The 13,845-nt window shown below is 39.9% G+C and overlaps 1 protein-coding gene across 15 annotated transcripts in view; it reads left to right on the top strand.

The window, feature by feature from the left end:
* The window catches only part of LOC140363239 (membrane-associated guanylate kinase, WW and PDZ domain-containing protein 1-like), a 79,025-nt gene that overhangs the window by 46,579 nt on the left and 18,601 nt on the right, over positions 1 to 13,845 (top strand). For 4 of the 15 annotated variants that reach the window (XM_072449685.1, XM_072449697.1, XM_072449696.1 and 1 more), the window contains 10 exons: positions 1,696 to 1,884; positions 2,734 to 2,992; positions 3,218 to 3,268; positions 3,494 to 3,576; positions 4,063 to 4,101; positions 5,190 to 5,247; positions 5,520 to 5,629; positions 6,371 to 6,490; positions 6,574 to 6,759; positions 7,061 to 7,666. In XM_072449685.1, the coding sequence (XP_072305786.1) occupies positions 1,696 to 1,884; positions 2,734 to 2,992; positions 3,218 to 3,268; positions 3,494 to 3,576; positions 4,063 to 4,101; positions 5,190 to 5,247; positions 5,520 to 5,629; positions 6,371 to 6,490; positions 6,574 to 6,759; positions 7,061 to 7,666 (1,701 nt within the window). The remainder of the gene's footprint in view (positions 1 to 1,695; positions 1,885 to 2,733; positions 2,993 to 3,217; positions 3,269 to 3,493; positions 3,577 to 4,062; positions 4,102 to 5,189; positions 5,248 to 5,519; positions 5,630 to 6,370; positions 6,491 to 6,573; positions 6,760 to 7,060; positions 7,667 to 13,845) is intronic. The other 11 variants (XM_072449692.1, XM_072449700.1, XM_072449690.1 and 8 more) reach the window with 10 other exon arrangements.

Below are 13,845 nucleotides of genomic sequence, written 5' to 3'. Positions count from 1 at the left end.
TACAATCAATATTCAAATTTTGGACACACTTCAAAACAACATTCACTCTCATCTAAAATGTCGACATATTGCCCGCCCCTGGACTGTTTTCAGACAGTGGTGAGGCAGTTGTAAGCCTTGTAGTCATTTGGTTTTGATGGGGTTTTTTTGCATGATGGCAGAGAGGATGTATCCAGGAGGCAGCAGGTCACTCCACATCTGCCCCTCTCAGCCTGATTAGGACAGCACTAGTCCGACAGAAAGCCCCGTAAACAGTGCGTGTGTGCGTCAGTGATGTGTAGTGTGTTTTGTTATGTGTATTTGGTCGTGAGTGTGCGACTGTGAGCGTAGCGGGGCGCGGGCAGCAGACACTGTTACAATGATAATCTGCTTGGCACCGGCTCCTCTTGTGTTGGCACGTTTCTTCTTTTCACACAGACAACGTCAAATACCTGTCCACAGGAGTCAGCCGGCCCCTGAAAGGGACAAGAGCAGAGTGATTCAGAAAAAAACATTAGTGAGGGAAGGAGAATAAGTGCACTGGTAAAATTGTTATTGAATATTTGACATGATTAAATTTGCAAAAGTACAGGCCTTGTCTTGTTAATGGTGGTGTCATTTGCTGATATTGTCACAACTTCAGGAGCATTTTCCATTAAAAATACATATTGTACTGTATACATTCTATACACATTGATTGTACTTGAGTCTTATACTAAAAAGAAAGAAACAACACTGTATAAAACCATATTTTTAAAGTGTGGTTTTTGCTTTGTCCTTTTATTTCCCGGCGGTACAGACAAATTATCACACTCGTTGAGGAAGCCAATGATTATTCAAAATTCTTGGCTGTCAAATCAAGTGCTAGTACTACCGAGCCAATGAAAGTAGTACAATTACATAATTGTGTTGAATTATTTATGTGTGAATCATTTTGTATAAGCAGTATCTTGTATCAGCTGTTAGCAAAGACAAGATTATTTCTGCTTCTCACTCATTAATAAGATTTGATTTGAATGGTATTATATAATATTGCGCTATTTATAAAATATATCTGCTGTTTTAGATAATTAACCTTAGTGGGCTCTTTGTGATTATTAAAATGTGGTATAAAGAGCGACTAGAAGAGATTGGAGCTTTCTACATTTTATATTCTCCCCTAGAAAGCATGTACAATTCTGCTTTTGCTTTATTTCATAGGTTGTCACAATACTAACATTTACGGCTTGATTTTCAATATGAATCGATACCTCAAAGATGATTTTTAGCAGTTTCTTTATTATTACCACGTGAGATTATATTATTCCGAACAGACCATTCAAAAGCTTCAGGAAAGATCCAATTCTGTCCATTTTATTTTTTTAATTTTGATGTCTTCTCAAACAAGTATCTAGTTTTGATACTAGCTTTCGTATCGATTAGTATCTGGGTATGGGTTCTGTTTGTTTTTTACTTCTCATTTCTCTGCCTCTAACAAAACGTTTTGCATCTTATCACTACACTTATCGACATGATCTCAGCATCCTTCACCCATATATTCATCGTGCATCCTTTATATTTCTCTCCAAATCTAGAAACTGAATCAAATCATCATTTATTACAAATAGATCCCCTCCATTTCCTTACGCTGTTTTATATCCTCTGCTTTTTCTTCCCCTCATCTTGCCCCTTCCTTGTCTCTCTCTAAGCATACTAATGGCCTTCCTTGTTTCCTAGGTAACTATTATGGGACCCCCAAGCCTCCCCGGCAGCCCGTCATCGGGACAGTGATCCTTGGAGCTCCCGACTCACGACAGTCCACCCCGAAGCGCACCAAGTCCTACAATGACATGCAAAACGCCCGAGTAGTGCCTGCTGACGACGACGATGACGACCAGGCCTCGGAAATGAACAACAGTTTCACAGGTGGGCCCCTCGCTGCTTCTACTGCTGCATGAGTCCCATCTTTGCATGCCTTTTTACTTAGATATGTTCATTTGAATCTCTCAAAGTGTGAAGAGATGACATAAGATTTAACTATCAAGTCATCCATTGCTGGTCATTACATCTTATTTATTGTCATGTTGAGTTTTTTTTAGTCAATTTGGGAATAGAAAACACTACCAATTAGTCTGTAATAGTTTGATGATGGGGTACTTGGATATATTTGTTCTGTCCTGATTTCTAAAACTATCTTTGAAACCTTTTTTTTTTACCATCTATTTGCATTGTTTATGATTTTGAATTTTTGGGGAGTTAGATTAATAATCCCACAACCGTTGTTTAAATATCAGCCATTTTATTTGTAATGTCAACTTTATTCCTGGTGTTTTTCCCAGGGTCTGTCGCTTGTCTGTTGCTGGGAATGTATTTGCTTGTATGTCCTTTTGCCAAGCTGCAGAGGGGGAATTAGCATTTGATCAAGTCTGAAAGGCCCAGGAAGTGTAGGAGCACAGTGGGCCAGAGCTGTGGCTGAGGGGGGTCCGGGTGAGAGTGCTTTCAGGAGAAAGGAGCTTAAGGGTGGGGCAGTAGAGTGGGGTGAAGTGGGGGTTTGGAAGTTTGGAAAGCACTGTGCCTGAATAAATTAGTATAGTCAAGGAGCAAGTACATCAGGAGAGGAGGTGAAAATAGTCTGTTCAGTGTTAACTGTTTGCGTTCATTATAGTGTACTTATCGTTGCATGAATTGTGTTTGAGCATGTTTTCATTTTTGCATGAAACATAAACGCTTTCTCTTCTCTCTTTTTGTTGTCATGTTGTGCTTTGCCTTGTCCAGGATCCTTAGTGCGTAGTCTCTTCCCCTCTCCTCTGCTGTGCACAGGTAACCCTAACGACCCGGACGAGAGCCGCGGTGGTATCCTCCGGCCCTACGCAGCACATGCTCCCATCGGCCTGAACAATGCTGCCATCTCCACATCAGACAGCGGGCAGCAGACACTGGCTGAGCCGCAGGTCTCTCCTGACGACCCTCTGGGACCACTGCCGGAGAACTGGGAGATGGCCTACACTGAAAATGGAGAGCTGTACTTCATAGAGTATGTACATTACTTGTTTTTAGCTTGAGCAACACTAGCTTCTCTGTATTTTATCAGCAGTCTTGTTTGTCCAATGGCTTCCCACTGTCATTGTGCTTTAAGGCCTCCCCTCTCCACTTGCCCCACCCGCTGGGTGACACTGCCTTCCTGTTAATCCCTACATGTCCTGATCTCTGAAGGAGATCACCTCTGATCACCTGACTACTCCACCTCTCTGTCTTCCAGCAGCACAGCAGAGGTGCCCCACACGGTGATGGCTGTGTGTTCACAGGGCCTGTATGTCTGTTTATTACAAAAATATGATAATTATCAGGAACTTTCAGTGCTCTTCTGCTTGTGCTGCTTGTTGTTTTCTGTGTAGTTCTGCAGATGCTTTTTACAAACTTGCTGACGTGCTTGTTTCTGTAATTCTCACTGACGCACTCACGCCCCTGCTGTGCTTTTCTAAGTCGCATTGACAGCTTTTGTTGAATCATGCTCTTGTCTATTTGTTTCTCTCAGCCACAACACAAAGACCACGTCATGGATGGATCCTCGGTGCCGAGACAAAGGCTCCCGACCACTGGAGGAGTGTGATGACGATGGTAAGCTCCAGATCATTTACAAACAACATCCACACTTGAGTCATGTGCCACGATTGTCCAGGTTCTACTCATAGTTTGTTATTATTATAATGATCATTTAGTCTGGAACCTCACTTTGATGCATTTTTATATGATTGAGTATGCACTACATGAAAATCTCAATGCTTCAACAATTCCATATTGATCTGATTTATGCTGATGACAAGTGTGTCCATGTTTTGCTGTGAAATTGCACCATCCAGTGGCCACACAAAAACTAGCACTAAATAGTATGAAAATAATGTTATAATTTTATAATGCTTTTGAAAATAACAGATGTTGGGATTTGTTCTGAAACTAAGGATGTTTATTTTGCTTCTTGTTTTTCTCTGGACTGTTTATTTTTCACCCTTTATTTTCTTTACTATTCCATATTCTCTCCCTTCTTCTATCCATCCTTGTTCTCTTCATTTTGTTTTCTTGTCCCATCTTGCTTTCGTCTTGGAGAAGAAGGGATACATACGGAGGACCTGGAGACTGATTTAGGTAGGAGCAGTTAAATAACTCTACTATACATAATGATACAAATGATAATTTCATGTCTACTCACTGGGCTGTTAGGGTAACAAGAATATTAGTTTCAGGGGAAACTTAAACCAATGCCAACAAAAAGATAAACAGGACAGGCTTTTATCAAGAGGTTCCACCTGGCAGGATTCACACAGCCCAGAGTAGGATAAATATCAGAGTTCTCAGACTAGATCCACAGATTTAGAATTACCGGTACTCTTGGATGAGAGTCAAAGCATAAAAAAAGACAGTGTCCAGATTACTACAACTGAATCTTTTTCTACAATGTGACAGTGTGGCTATAGCTGTAAGGTAACAGGCAAGCTTTTCAATGTAAGATCCCTTTTTAGTAGTAGATCCACAATCCACACTACAATAACAGAAGAGCAGGGATTGAACTAGCAAACTTTGGTTTTAATTTCTCCAGCATTAAATGACTAAAAGAATGTCATATATCATATACAACATACTGCTGGTTTTGATGAGGGCTCTGGCTTTACATGTTCTTGGAATCACTTCACAAAAACAGAGGCTCATCTGGCGATCCCATTTCATTTGTTGCTTGAAAAAACATTGTTGTTAGGAATGAGCTGTGTGTTCCAAACAGGACATTGAGTGTCTGGCTCTGGCCTTATTATTGCTGGCCCTGCAAATGCTGTCTGTCTGTGATTATTGATTGTGAAACTCAGTCTCTTTTAAAAGTTCTTTGCTGGGCTTGGGAAAAGCCTGTAACGTGAGGAGCTTATGTCTTACACTGAAATCAAATACAGCAGAGGAAAACCGTGATAGTAGTGGTGTGAAACAGCCCTCCTCTGATGACCACTTCCTATTGTGCATCTATGTGAACATTTCATCTAGAGCTAAAAGTGATCTATCAAATCATAGCAGAGTTACTAAAAGTAATAATAAAGCAGTCTGTGTGGTTCACTTTTGATATACCTGAAATGTAAAAAAAAGACTGGCATAACAGTCATGTTTGTTTTGCTTAAAAAGTACAATATGCAGAAAATTCTATAATTCTGTGATATACGGTATATCTTACTGTGTTTTTGCTCTTTTTTCAGAACTGCCTCCAGGATGGGAGAGGATAGATGATCCAGTGTATGGTGTTTATTATGTAGAGTAAGTTAATATCTCGGTTTGTCCTTTCATTATTATGCGACCAGAAGTTTATAAATTACAAATCAAATACTGTCATAACGGACCAGTTTTAAATCGTGTTGCCAGTGAGGAACATAAAGCCAATGTCCCTCACGACATTGTAGTAAGAAGCAGATGATGCAATCACTGAAGGGAAAATTATTATTTCAGTCTTTTGCTACTAGTCAGTTTACCAACCAACCAGGGGGGGAATACTTCTCTGTAATACATATTTCCATGTCTCCATTTCTCAGCCATATCAATAGGAAGACGCAGTATGAGAACCCAGTGGTGGAGGCGCGGCGCCGCAAAATCCTGGAGCAGCAGCAGCCGCAGCCTCCTGAAGGTGAGCGGTATATTCGAGGTTCGTTTCCTGCCCTGGCACGGCACCATTCTTTCTTTCTTTGTGTTTGTCTCGTCTTTATAGTGAGAGTGTCAATGCCACGGGTTTGGACCAGCTGCATCTCTGTGTTTGTCTGTTTGACTTTTGAGGCCGTGCTTTTGGAATCAGAAACTTAAACATCTCAGGAATGTTGTTTCTGCATTTGCACTGGTTCAAATCCTGGTGCTGTCGTCTTGTGTGTATGATTTTATTTATGTGCGTTACAATCATTAGTGCTCTGTCTTCATTCATAAATTTAGGGGTAAATCTCTGAGTTAGAAAATATTAATCTAGGTTTGCCGTTATTTTGACACCAGCTAAATTGTTTACTATAAAAAGGTAACTATTAAAAGTCATAAACTAGGATTATTACAGGTCTAACCAGGAATAAACAAAATATTCCCAAACTAACCCCGAACTTAGCCTGGGCTGAAATGGAACTGATTAATTCTCAAGGCAAGACAACATAAGAATAAAACAAACTCTTTAAACAAGCTAAATCTTGAACTACCAGTAGAAGATTTTTTTAATGAACACGTTTGGTACATCCTACCCACTCCAAGCTATTGTTAAAAAGGAGGAAACTGCTTCAATCCAATAACATATTTACACGTTGTGCTTAAAGCTATGTGTGTGAGTGGTGTTTGTGGCTAAATGTTTACATGTTGCAACCATCAACTGAACATATGGATGTAATAAACCCTCCTGGATTTACTCAAACAGAATGGATAGAGGAGCACTCAGCTGCTGCTCCTCTGGCCAACTATGCTCCTAATCACCTGGAGACTTACAGGGACCCACAAGTCCTGCCCACTCTACCTCCGGGCCCCACTGGAGCCAAACGTAATGCCTCATTCTATCCCAGCCTGTTTTTCTGGATATATTGACAAACTAAAAGTTAAGACTTAATTTACCTTACTCTATAGGAGGGAAGCCTTTCTTCACCAGAAACCCAGCGGAGCTCAAAGGAACCTTCATCAACACAAAGTTAAAGAAAAGCAGACGTGGGTTTGGTTTCACTGTGGTTGGAGGAGATGAGCCGGATGAGTTCCTCCAGATCAAAAGCCTGGTGCTGGATGGACCTGCAGCTGTGGATGGGAAGATGGAGACAGGTGCAGTACTAAGCCTCCAACTACAGTGGCTCTCTTGTTTCGGAAGTCATTGACATGTTGTAATGTGACTGACTCTAGGCTTTCAAACATGGCATAGCACACAATATTTACCTACAGAAACCCGCGCCTACAAAGACATTTGCAGAATTGTCAGCTTTGTATTATTATTTAGATGAGTTATACAGTATATATTTATCTAACATATTATGAATTCCAGCTACAGTTTACTCTATTTAACATGAGATATAGCTGTACAGTCTTTATCTGTATACTTCATTGCCCTCTCTCTTCCCTTTGGCAGGTGACGTCATCGTGAGTGTGAATGACACCATCGTACTCGGATACACGCATGCTCAGGTGGTCAAGATCTTCCAGTCCATCCCTATTGGTTCCATGGTGGACCTAGCCTTATGTCGTGGCTACCCACTGCCATTTGACCCCGACGACCCCAACACCAGCCTGGTGACCTCGGTGGCCATCTTGGACAAGGAGCCAATCATAGTGAACGGGCAAGAGAATTTTGAGCCAAACCAGATGGGACCAGTGAATGGTATGAGAGACCCAAGGCCACACAGCCCCTCTGCAGATGTAGCCTCGAACGGGTCCCACGGCTACTCCAGCGATGTGGTTAATCTGGCGTCCTCCATAGCCACGCAGCCCGAGCTTATAACTATCCACATGGAGAAGGGAGACAAGGGTTTTGGCTTTACCATCGCGGACAGTCTAACGGGCGGAGGTCAAAGGGTGAAACAGATTGTGGACTATCCTCGCTGCAGAGGTCTGAAAGAATCAGACATTCTGATGGAGGTCAACAAGAGGAATGTCCAAAACATGAGCCACAACCAAGTGGTGGACCTGCTGAGCAAATGTCCCCGGGGAAGTGAAGTAACCATGCTGGTGCAAAGAGGTACGTGTGTCTTTACTTTACTAACTTTATAGAACCACTGCAATTTAGTTTTTTTTCTGAATCTAAGTCCAAGACAGTGTGTCTTGAATCAATCAGAATTTTCAGTGTGTTTATGTACACATAATCTAGTCATGCAATAAATAGTACAGTAGTGAATTCAAATAATACTCACAAAATATAACGTACCTAGACAAAATATGAATTGGTGATTTTGGAGTGTTATTTTTTCTCTCCGTATCTGGTACAAAACATTTGCTAATAAAGGAAGCAGGAACAGGATTAGTGTGTGTACATTGTAGTAGATGATGCAGAGTGTGGACACATGAGTGACTGGTGCTGCTGGAGCAGATGACGGTGGGAGGGAGTGGGATGTGCAGGTCCCACTCTATGTTTCAAATACATCTAATTAAAAGGAATTCTTTGTATGGACAGTTGTATTGGTTGTTTTCAGATGCTAATGATACTGAGGGAGGGTGGCTGGTGGGGTATTTGAGCACTAAATCAGTTGATGATAAATTCAATAAGAGATTAGTTACGACTTGCGATCCCAATCTTAGTAAAAGTTTACTTGTAACCATGAAGAAACATGGACGTGCAAATCGAAGCTGAGCATTTAAAAAATGTTTAGCCGACTTGGTGGAGAGTGAAAGTTTCAGTCAACACATCAGCATGAAAATATGCTATAAATATATGAAGAGGTAAAAAAGGTGGAGATAGAAACGAGTCCTTTTTTAGTAAGGAACTACACATTGCCCCTTTAAAGACAATTTTGACAACATAAATGTAACATAAAAGCAGATGATTTCTGGAAAGGAGCAGTTAAAAACTAAAAAATCAGTTTAACAAATATAACGTAAGTCCTACTATATAAAGACAAATGTCTATGGGTTTGAGGAGCTATTTGCATTGTATTGTTGAACATGTTTTAGTCTAAATAATTGTATTGCTCATCAAACTGCTGGGTGCTGCTGCACAGAACGTTTATTCAGAGTGTTAAGCTTGATCACTCATGGCATCACTCGAGAACGATGCCATGACCCTTTAAGTGATCTCTATAGCAATACAATATACAATCATAGACACGTAACAATTACTGAAGCCAAGAGGAGTTGTGTGTGTCACATCTTAGTCGACAGGAGAAATACAAGGACCAGGGATCAGCGGGTGAGGAGGAGGATTATACAGGAGTGCAGAGGGGAGATTTGCTGAGCACGGCTAAACTTGGGCTCCGGGATCGTGTGCATGAAGATTGGTTTTGAAGAATAAAGTCCTGGATGTGAGTCCAGACTAAGAACGGAGGGGGAGAAGAGGCTTATCTGTTAACCTATGACTCATGTATCTCTGTTGAGCCAATGAGTAAAGACCAACGTGTCATACATTAAGTCACAATGCACGTTATAATTAATTAGTTGTTGGTCCATTTACAATGAGCTATGAGCCAGCCCTTCTGCTAGTACCAAGTCCAGATAAATGAACTGAGTAAAGTGGATGCCATCAGTTATGAATTGTTTTTGAAATGTATTAAGAGATCAAATAGAAACACAGTTACTATATCTCACAGCACCTTCATGCACCTAAATGCTATAGCCATCTAATATTTTTGTTTATGATTTAATGCTTTCAAAGAGGCAAGATCCAAGATAGAAAAATGTTACCTTGATTAAGGTTCTAACTTTGTTTTGACTTTAACAGTTAAATTACATGCTGTAATATATATATATGTGTATATGTATTACGGTAATGATTAAGATTTTTTGTAAAAAATTACACATTGAAAATAAAGGTGGAAAATACAAATTATATAATTTATAGTAAAAATGCTACAAAAATAGCTGATTAAAAATACTAATTGAACAAAAAAAAATTCCAATAAGGATATAAGGCGATCTTTCTGCACAGACATTTCACATTTGTCTGATAATCAAACTTCAACTAATACGTTTAAAGATGTCTTAACATTTACATAATATCAGCAGCTATTAATTTTTGTCAATATCGCCAGCCCTAATTTAAAAACATTATACATGGATCCACTGCTCAAATCAATCACAATGTTTCTATCTTTTATGTTAAAAATGATAGAGAGCTGTTTTTATCATAAACATCTTTCAAAAATGTATTCAGTTTAAACCTTCCTGCCATGTATTAAGTATGCATATGCAAACACCTTGCTAATTGCTACCTTAATGTATCAGCCTCAGCTAATAATTTACTGCTTAGCCTCTTACCCTCCCTTAGATAACATCTGGCTCATTCACATGCAGTTCCCTCCCTGTAAAAGGAAGCCAGGGCTGCTCCGACTCCTCCATCTTGTCTTCCTCCCATCGACCACTGTTTCCATGACAATCGTGCACCGCGCTCCTGTCCCTCGAGACGGAGCCGCGCAAAGCAAGAGAAAATAAGAATCCAGGAAACGAAAATTAAAACTGTAAGGTAGAAGAGTACCACTGCAAATTAAAAACAAACGTGTTATTATTTAGGACGTACGCGCTTTGGATACAAATTCAGAGGCTGTTTTGAATTGTTTTGGATGTGTATAGTACAGCTGATGGACAGGATCTTCCAAAGTGAGACCAAGACCAAAGTGTAAAAGGAGAGGATGCAGAAGATTGTATTAGAAGGAAGCTGATTATTTGTAATTCAAGATAACCACTACCACTTACTTCCATTACTTCTACTACTACTTGCACAACCATTACCAGATGAATAACGTTCAGAATTTTAAATATATTTTCAGTTCTTTGACCAAGTGGAATGTATGAACCACGCCCTAAAGATTACTACACACTAGACTTATGATTAGCCGCATTGAGGAGGCGCTAATATTGAATGACTTTGTGTGGGAAAGTTGCAGGCAGAGACCAAGGCCACGCTACACAGCAGCGCCACATTGAAAAACCCTGAAAGCCTGGATACCTTCTGCCTCACTCCAACGCCCACTTTCCCAGTTAACTCTCTATGACACCTGCTGTTTGTACCCTGCACCCACCCACACCATAACATCTTACACTCAGTTCTCACGAAGATGTATTAGATGTGACCACTTCCTTGTGTGAGATATTAATGATTCACAGCATAAAGCAATATCAAATCAAATATAGGTGTGTGTAGGGATGTCACGATTTCAAATCTTAGTCTTACGATTAGTGTGGGAATAAACATTGCGATATAACAAGTATTTGCAAGTATTAACATCATGACCAAAACAACAATAAAATCCAAAATTTTCTTTCCTTCTTATTTTCCTAACACATTACCACAACAGCAAGGGGGAAAGAACTTTTTGAGGATTGCTGGGCAGAAAGGACTTAATTTTGCTTCTATAACCATCATTTTTTTTTTTATTGAACAAAGTAAATACCAAATTTTGTTCAAAAATGTATTAAATAAAAAAACTGTATAATTTTCTAGTCTTTACGATTATATTGTGACCTAAATAATCACGATTTTCGACTAACCGAATACTCTTGTCACACGTTTAGTTCTGTTATTGCTTAGAATACTTAAGAATTAGAATACAGGGACCAAGCATAACATTATGACAGATGACAGGTGGAGAGATTAACACAGACTATTTCTCCATCATTGCATGGACAGGATGTGGACTATTAGGCATCTAGTGAAACGTATGCTCTCCAAATGGGTCAGCTCCAATAGCAGCTCTTATGGGCTTGTTCTGTAGTGGCCAATATTTCTATAAAGTGGTGAAAGATTAAACGTTATTTTTTTCTCTGTATTGAAAACATGTCACATAATGTTGCATAATTATGGTATGTGGTGTTAAATATTTAGCAGGTTGACCGTAATGTTATATTAAATTCTATTCAGAGCAATGACTGCATATGAGATTTTTTCCTTCCATTCTCTAATTTGAATGACAATAGAGACAATCTTTGGTAGAAGCCTGTTTAATAATAATACAAGCATCATGGTTTTATCAAAGGAGCCACTGTTAAGGATTTGGGGATGAGATTTACTGGCATTTTTCTGCTTCAGCAAAATGAAAATACTTGGATTATGGTGCGGATGCAGAATTTCAATGTGGTTTTGTTGGTGGAAACGCACACAGATGAGGCATAACGGAGAAGAGAATAACGAATTACTGGTATTAATTCATTTTGGCACCTAAAAAAAATATCACATTAGATTAACATCATATATATTGGCTTTTACAGACGGTTATAATAATATGTCTTAGTTATCTATCTCACCACTAATACCTGGTTTATTAGGACGGGATGAGTCTCAAACTGACAAACTGTGATTGGGTCCATGAGAAGGAGACAAAACGAGATTTTTAGTTAATCTATCAAGCTAGAGTTTCTCAAAAGCTGTAACACACTTTTTTGTCCAAAGCACAAAGCACAGATGACCCTATTTTACTCATGTGTGCACAATCTGGAGGGAATTTCATCTTGTGGCACGACATCTTGTCCTGTCCCAACTGGATTATAGCACAGATTATCAGAATCTTCATGAGCAGATGCATAGATGTTGTGTATCCATGCATCCAGTAGGAGGAGCACTTCTCTGCTGCCTTCACTTCCATACTACAAATCGATCACAGAGCAAACATTTTTAGATGCTGTGATTGATGCTCGTGTGCTCAGGTACACGTGATTCCCATATTTCTTTCAACAGTTGCTCATAAATGTTAAATTGCTTCAGATTTAGGTTTATACGTCCATGTTTTGCTGTGAAGATGTATTTTGAGTGTACATAAAATTCCCTTTGCAAAGTAATGTGTATGGAGATTGGGTGCTGACACGGGCGGGTTGTTCAATTTGGAGCTTGCAGTATTTTGAATAATTATAAATATTTATACTCCTTTAATGCATCATTAAAACCATTAACCATGTGGCTATACCTCAATTTGATTAATGGTAAGGCGTGATGCCAATTATGGCCGCATTACCAGTGAGAAGATGTGGCAGAGGTTGTTTCAAAGTGAAATTCAGCCTCCTGTGTAATTTTTGGCTTTCAGGGTCACGACACCTGCTGTTGCAAAGATGAGACTGTTATTATTGACTTTCCTTTGCCTGTCCTTTGTCCATTCACAATAATACAAACATATTCATCAACATGGGACTTGGGTTTGTTGCTTTATTTTAGGAGTCTATCATCTGTGAGTAGAGAGGAGGCAAGGAAGGAAAGAAGGAAAACAAGAGCTGGATGAATTATAAATCATGGAGAGAGAAAAAGAGAGAGTGGGAGAGAGGAGGGAGGGCTTTGTAGCAACACAGAGTTTTAACATTTAATGATTTTTTGCCAATGCAGCAGAAAAAAGACAGATACTAGCATGTCATCGCATATGTAAATATGTCAATGTGCACCATTAATAACCCTATACAGCCCAATCAGTATTTTGCAAAGGAATTAATAACGAAATGTATGTTGCTACTTTTTGTTGCTACGTTCAGTTTATATTCCACCTCCTAGTGCTGCCTGGTTCTGTCATTCATTTATTCATTTAGTCTATTTTTACCACCACACAGACAGGAGTAAGCGGCAGCTGCACAAGAAAGGAGGCTCTTTTTGGAGTTCAGATCTTTTTGTAAAGAAGAGGCTAAATGCTTATGGGTGCAAAATGATGAATGGGATTTGTATTAATTTAGGGGCATGGCCTAATAATATCCTACTTTTTTTTTTTTTACACAAATGATCCTGTGGTGACTTGGAGTTAATTTGTCTGCATGATACAGAGGATATTTATATATGATGTTGGCGAGATGGAGACAGATAGTGCTAGGGTGTTGAAGGAGGAGAGTAGGGGGAGGGAACACAGAATAGGCACGGAGAAAGCAAGCATCAGCTCCTCAATGTAAGCCCTGAGAGGTGAAGGCAGTGCACTATGATAAAACTCCGCTTTTTAATATGATGTGGAGAGCATTTTTGGAGCTGGAGAGAACTTGTGGCTTAGGAGGACCAGTGGACACTTTGTTAACGCGATAGATCAGAAGCTCGAGTTTGAGATCCTCAGAGGGGGGGTGGAGATCGGTGCAAGATTAGCGACTTTCCGTGTGTGCTGTTGTTGTACTGGGGAGCGGCAGGAGGGAAAGGGTAGCCCGCTGCAGCAGTACCGCGCGGGAACAGGAGGCTGTCCATTCTTTGGAGCTCGTGGGGGGAGTTTTTTGGGGGGAACAGCGGGAAGAGCCGGTCATTAATGCTCTCTCTGTCTC

The sequence above is a fragment of the Eucyclogobius newberryi genome, unplaced genomic scaffold (genome assembly GCF_026437365.1).
Source record: "Eucyclogobius newberryi isolate DKJ021-1_F unplaced genomic scaffold, fEucNew1.0.hap1 SCAF_17, whole genome shotgun sequence".
NCBI classification, from domain to species: domain Eukaryota; kingdom Metazoa; phylum Chordata; class Actinopteri; order Gobiiformes; family Gobiidae; genus Eucyclogobius; species Eucyclogobius newberryi.
This window is presented reverse-complemented; position numbering and strand designations above follow the sequence as displayed.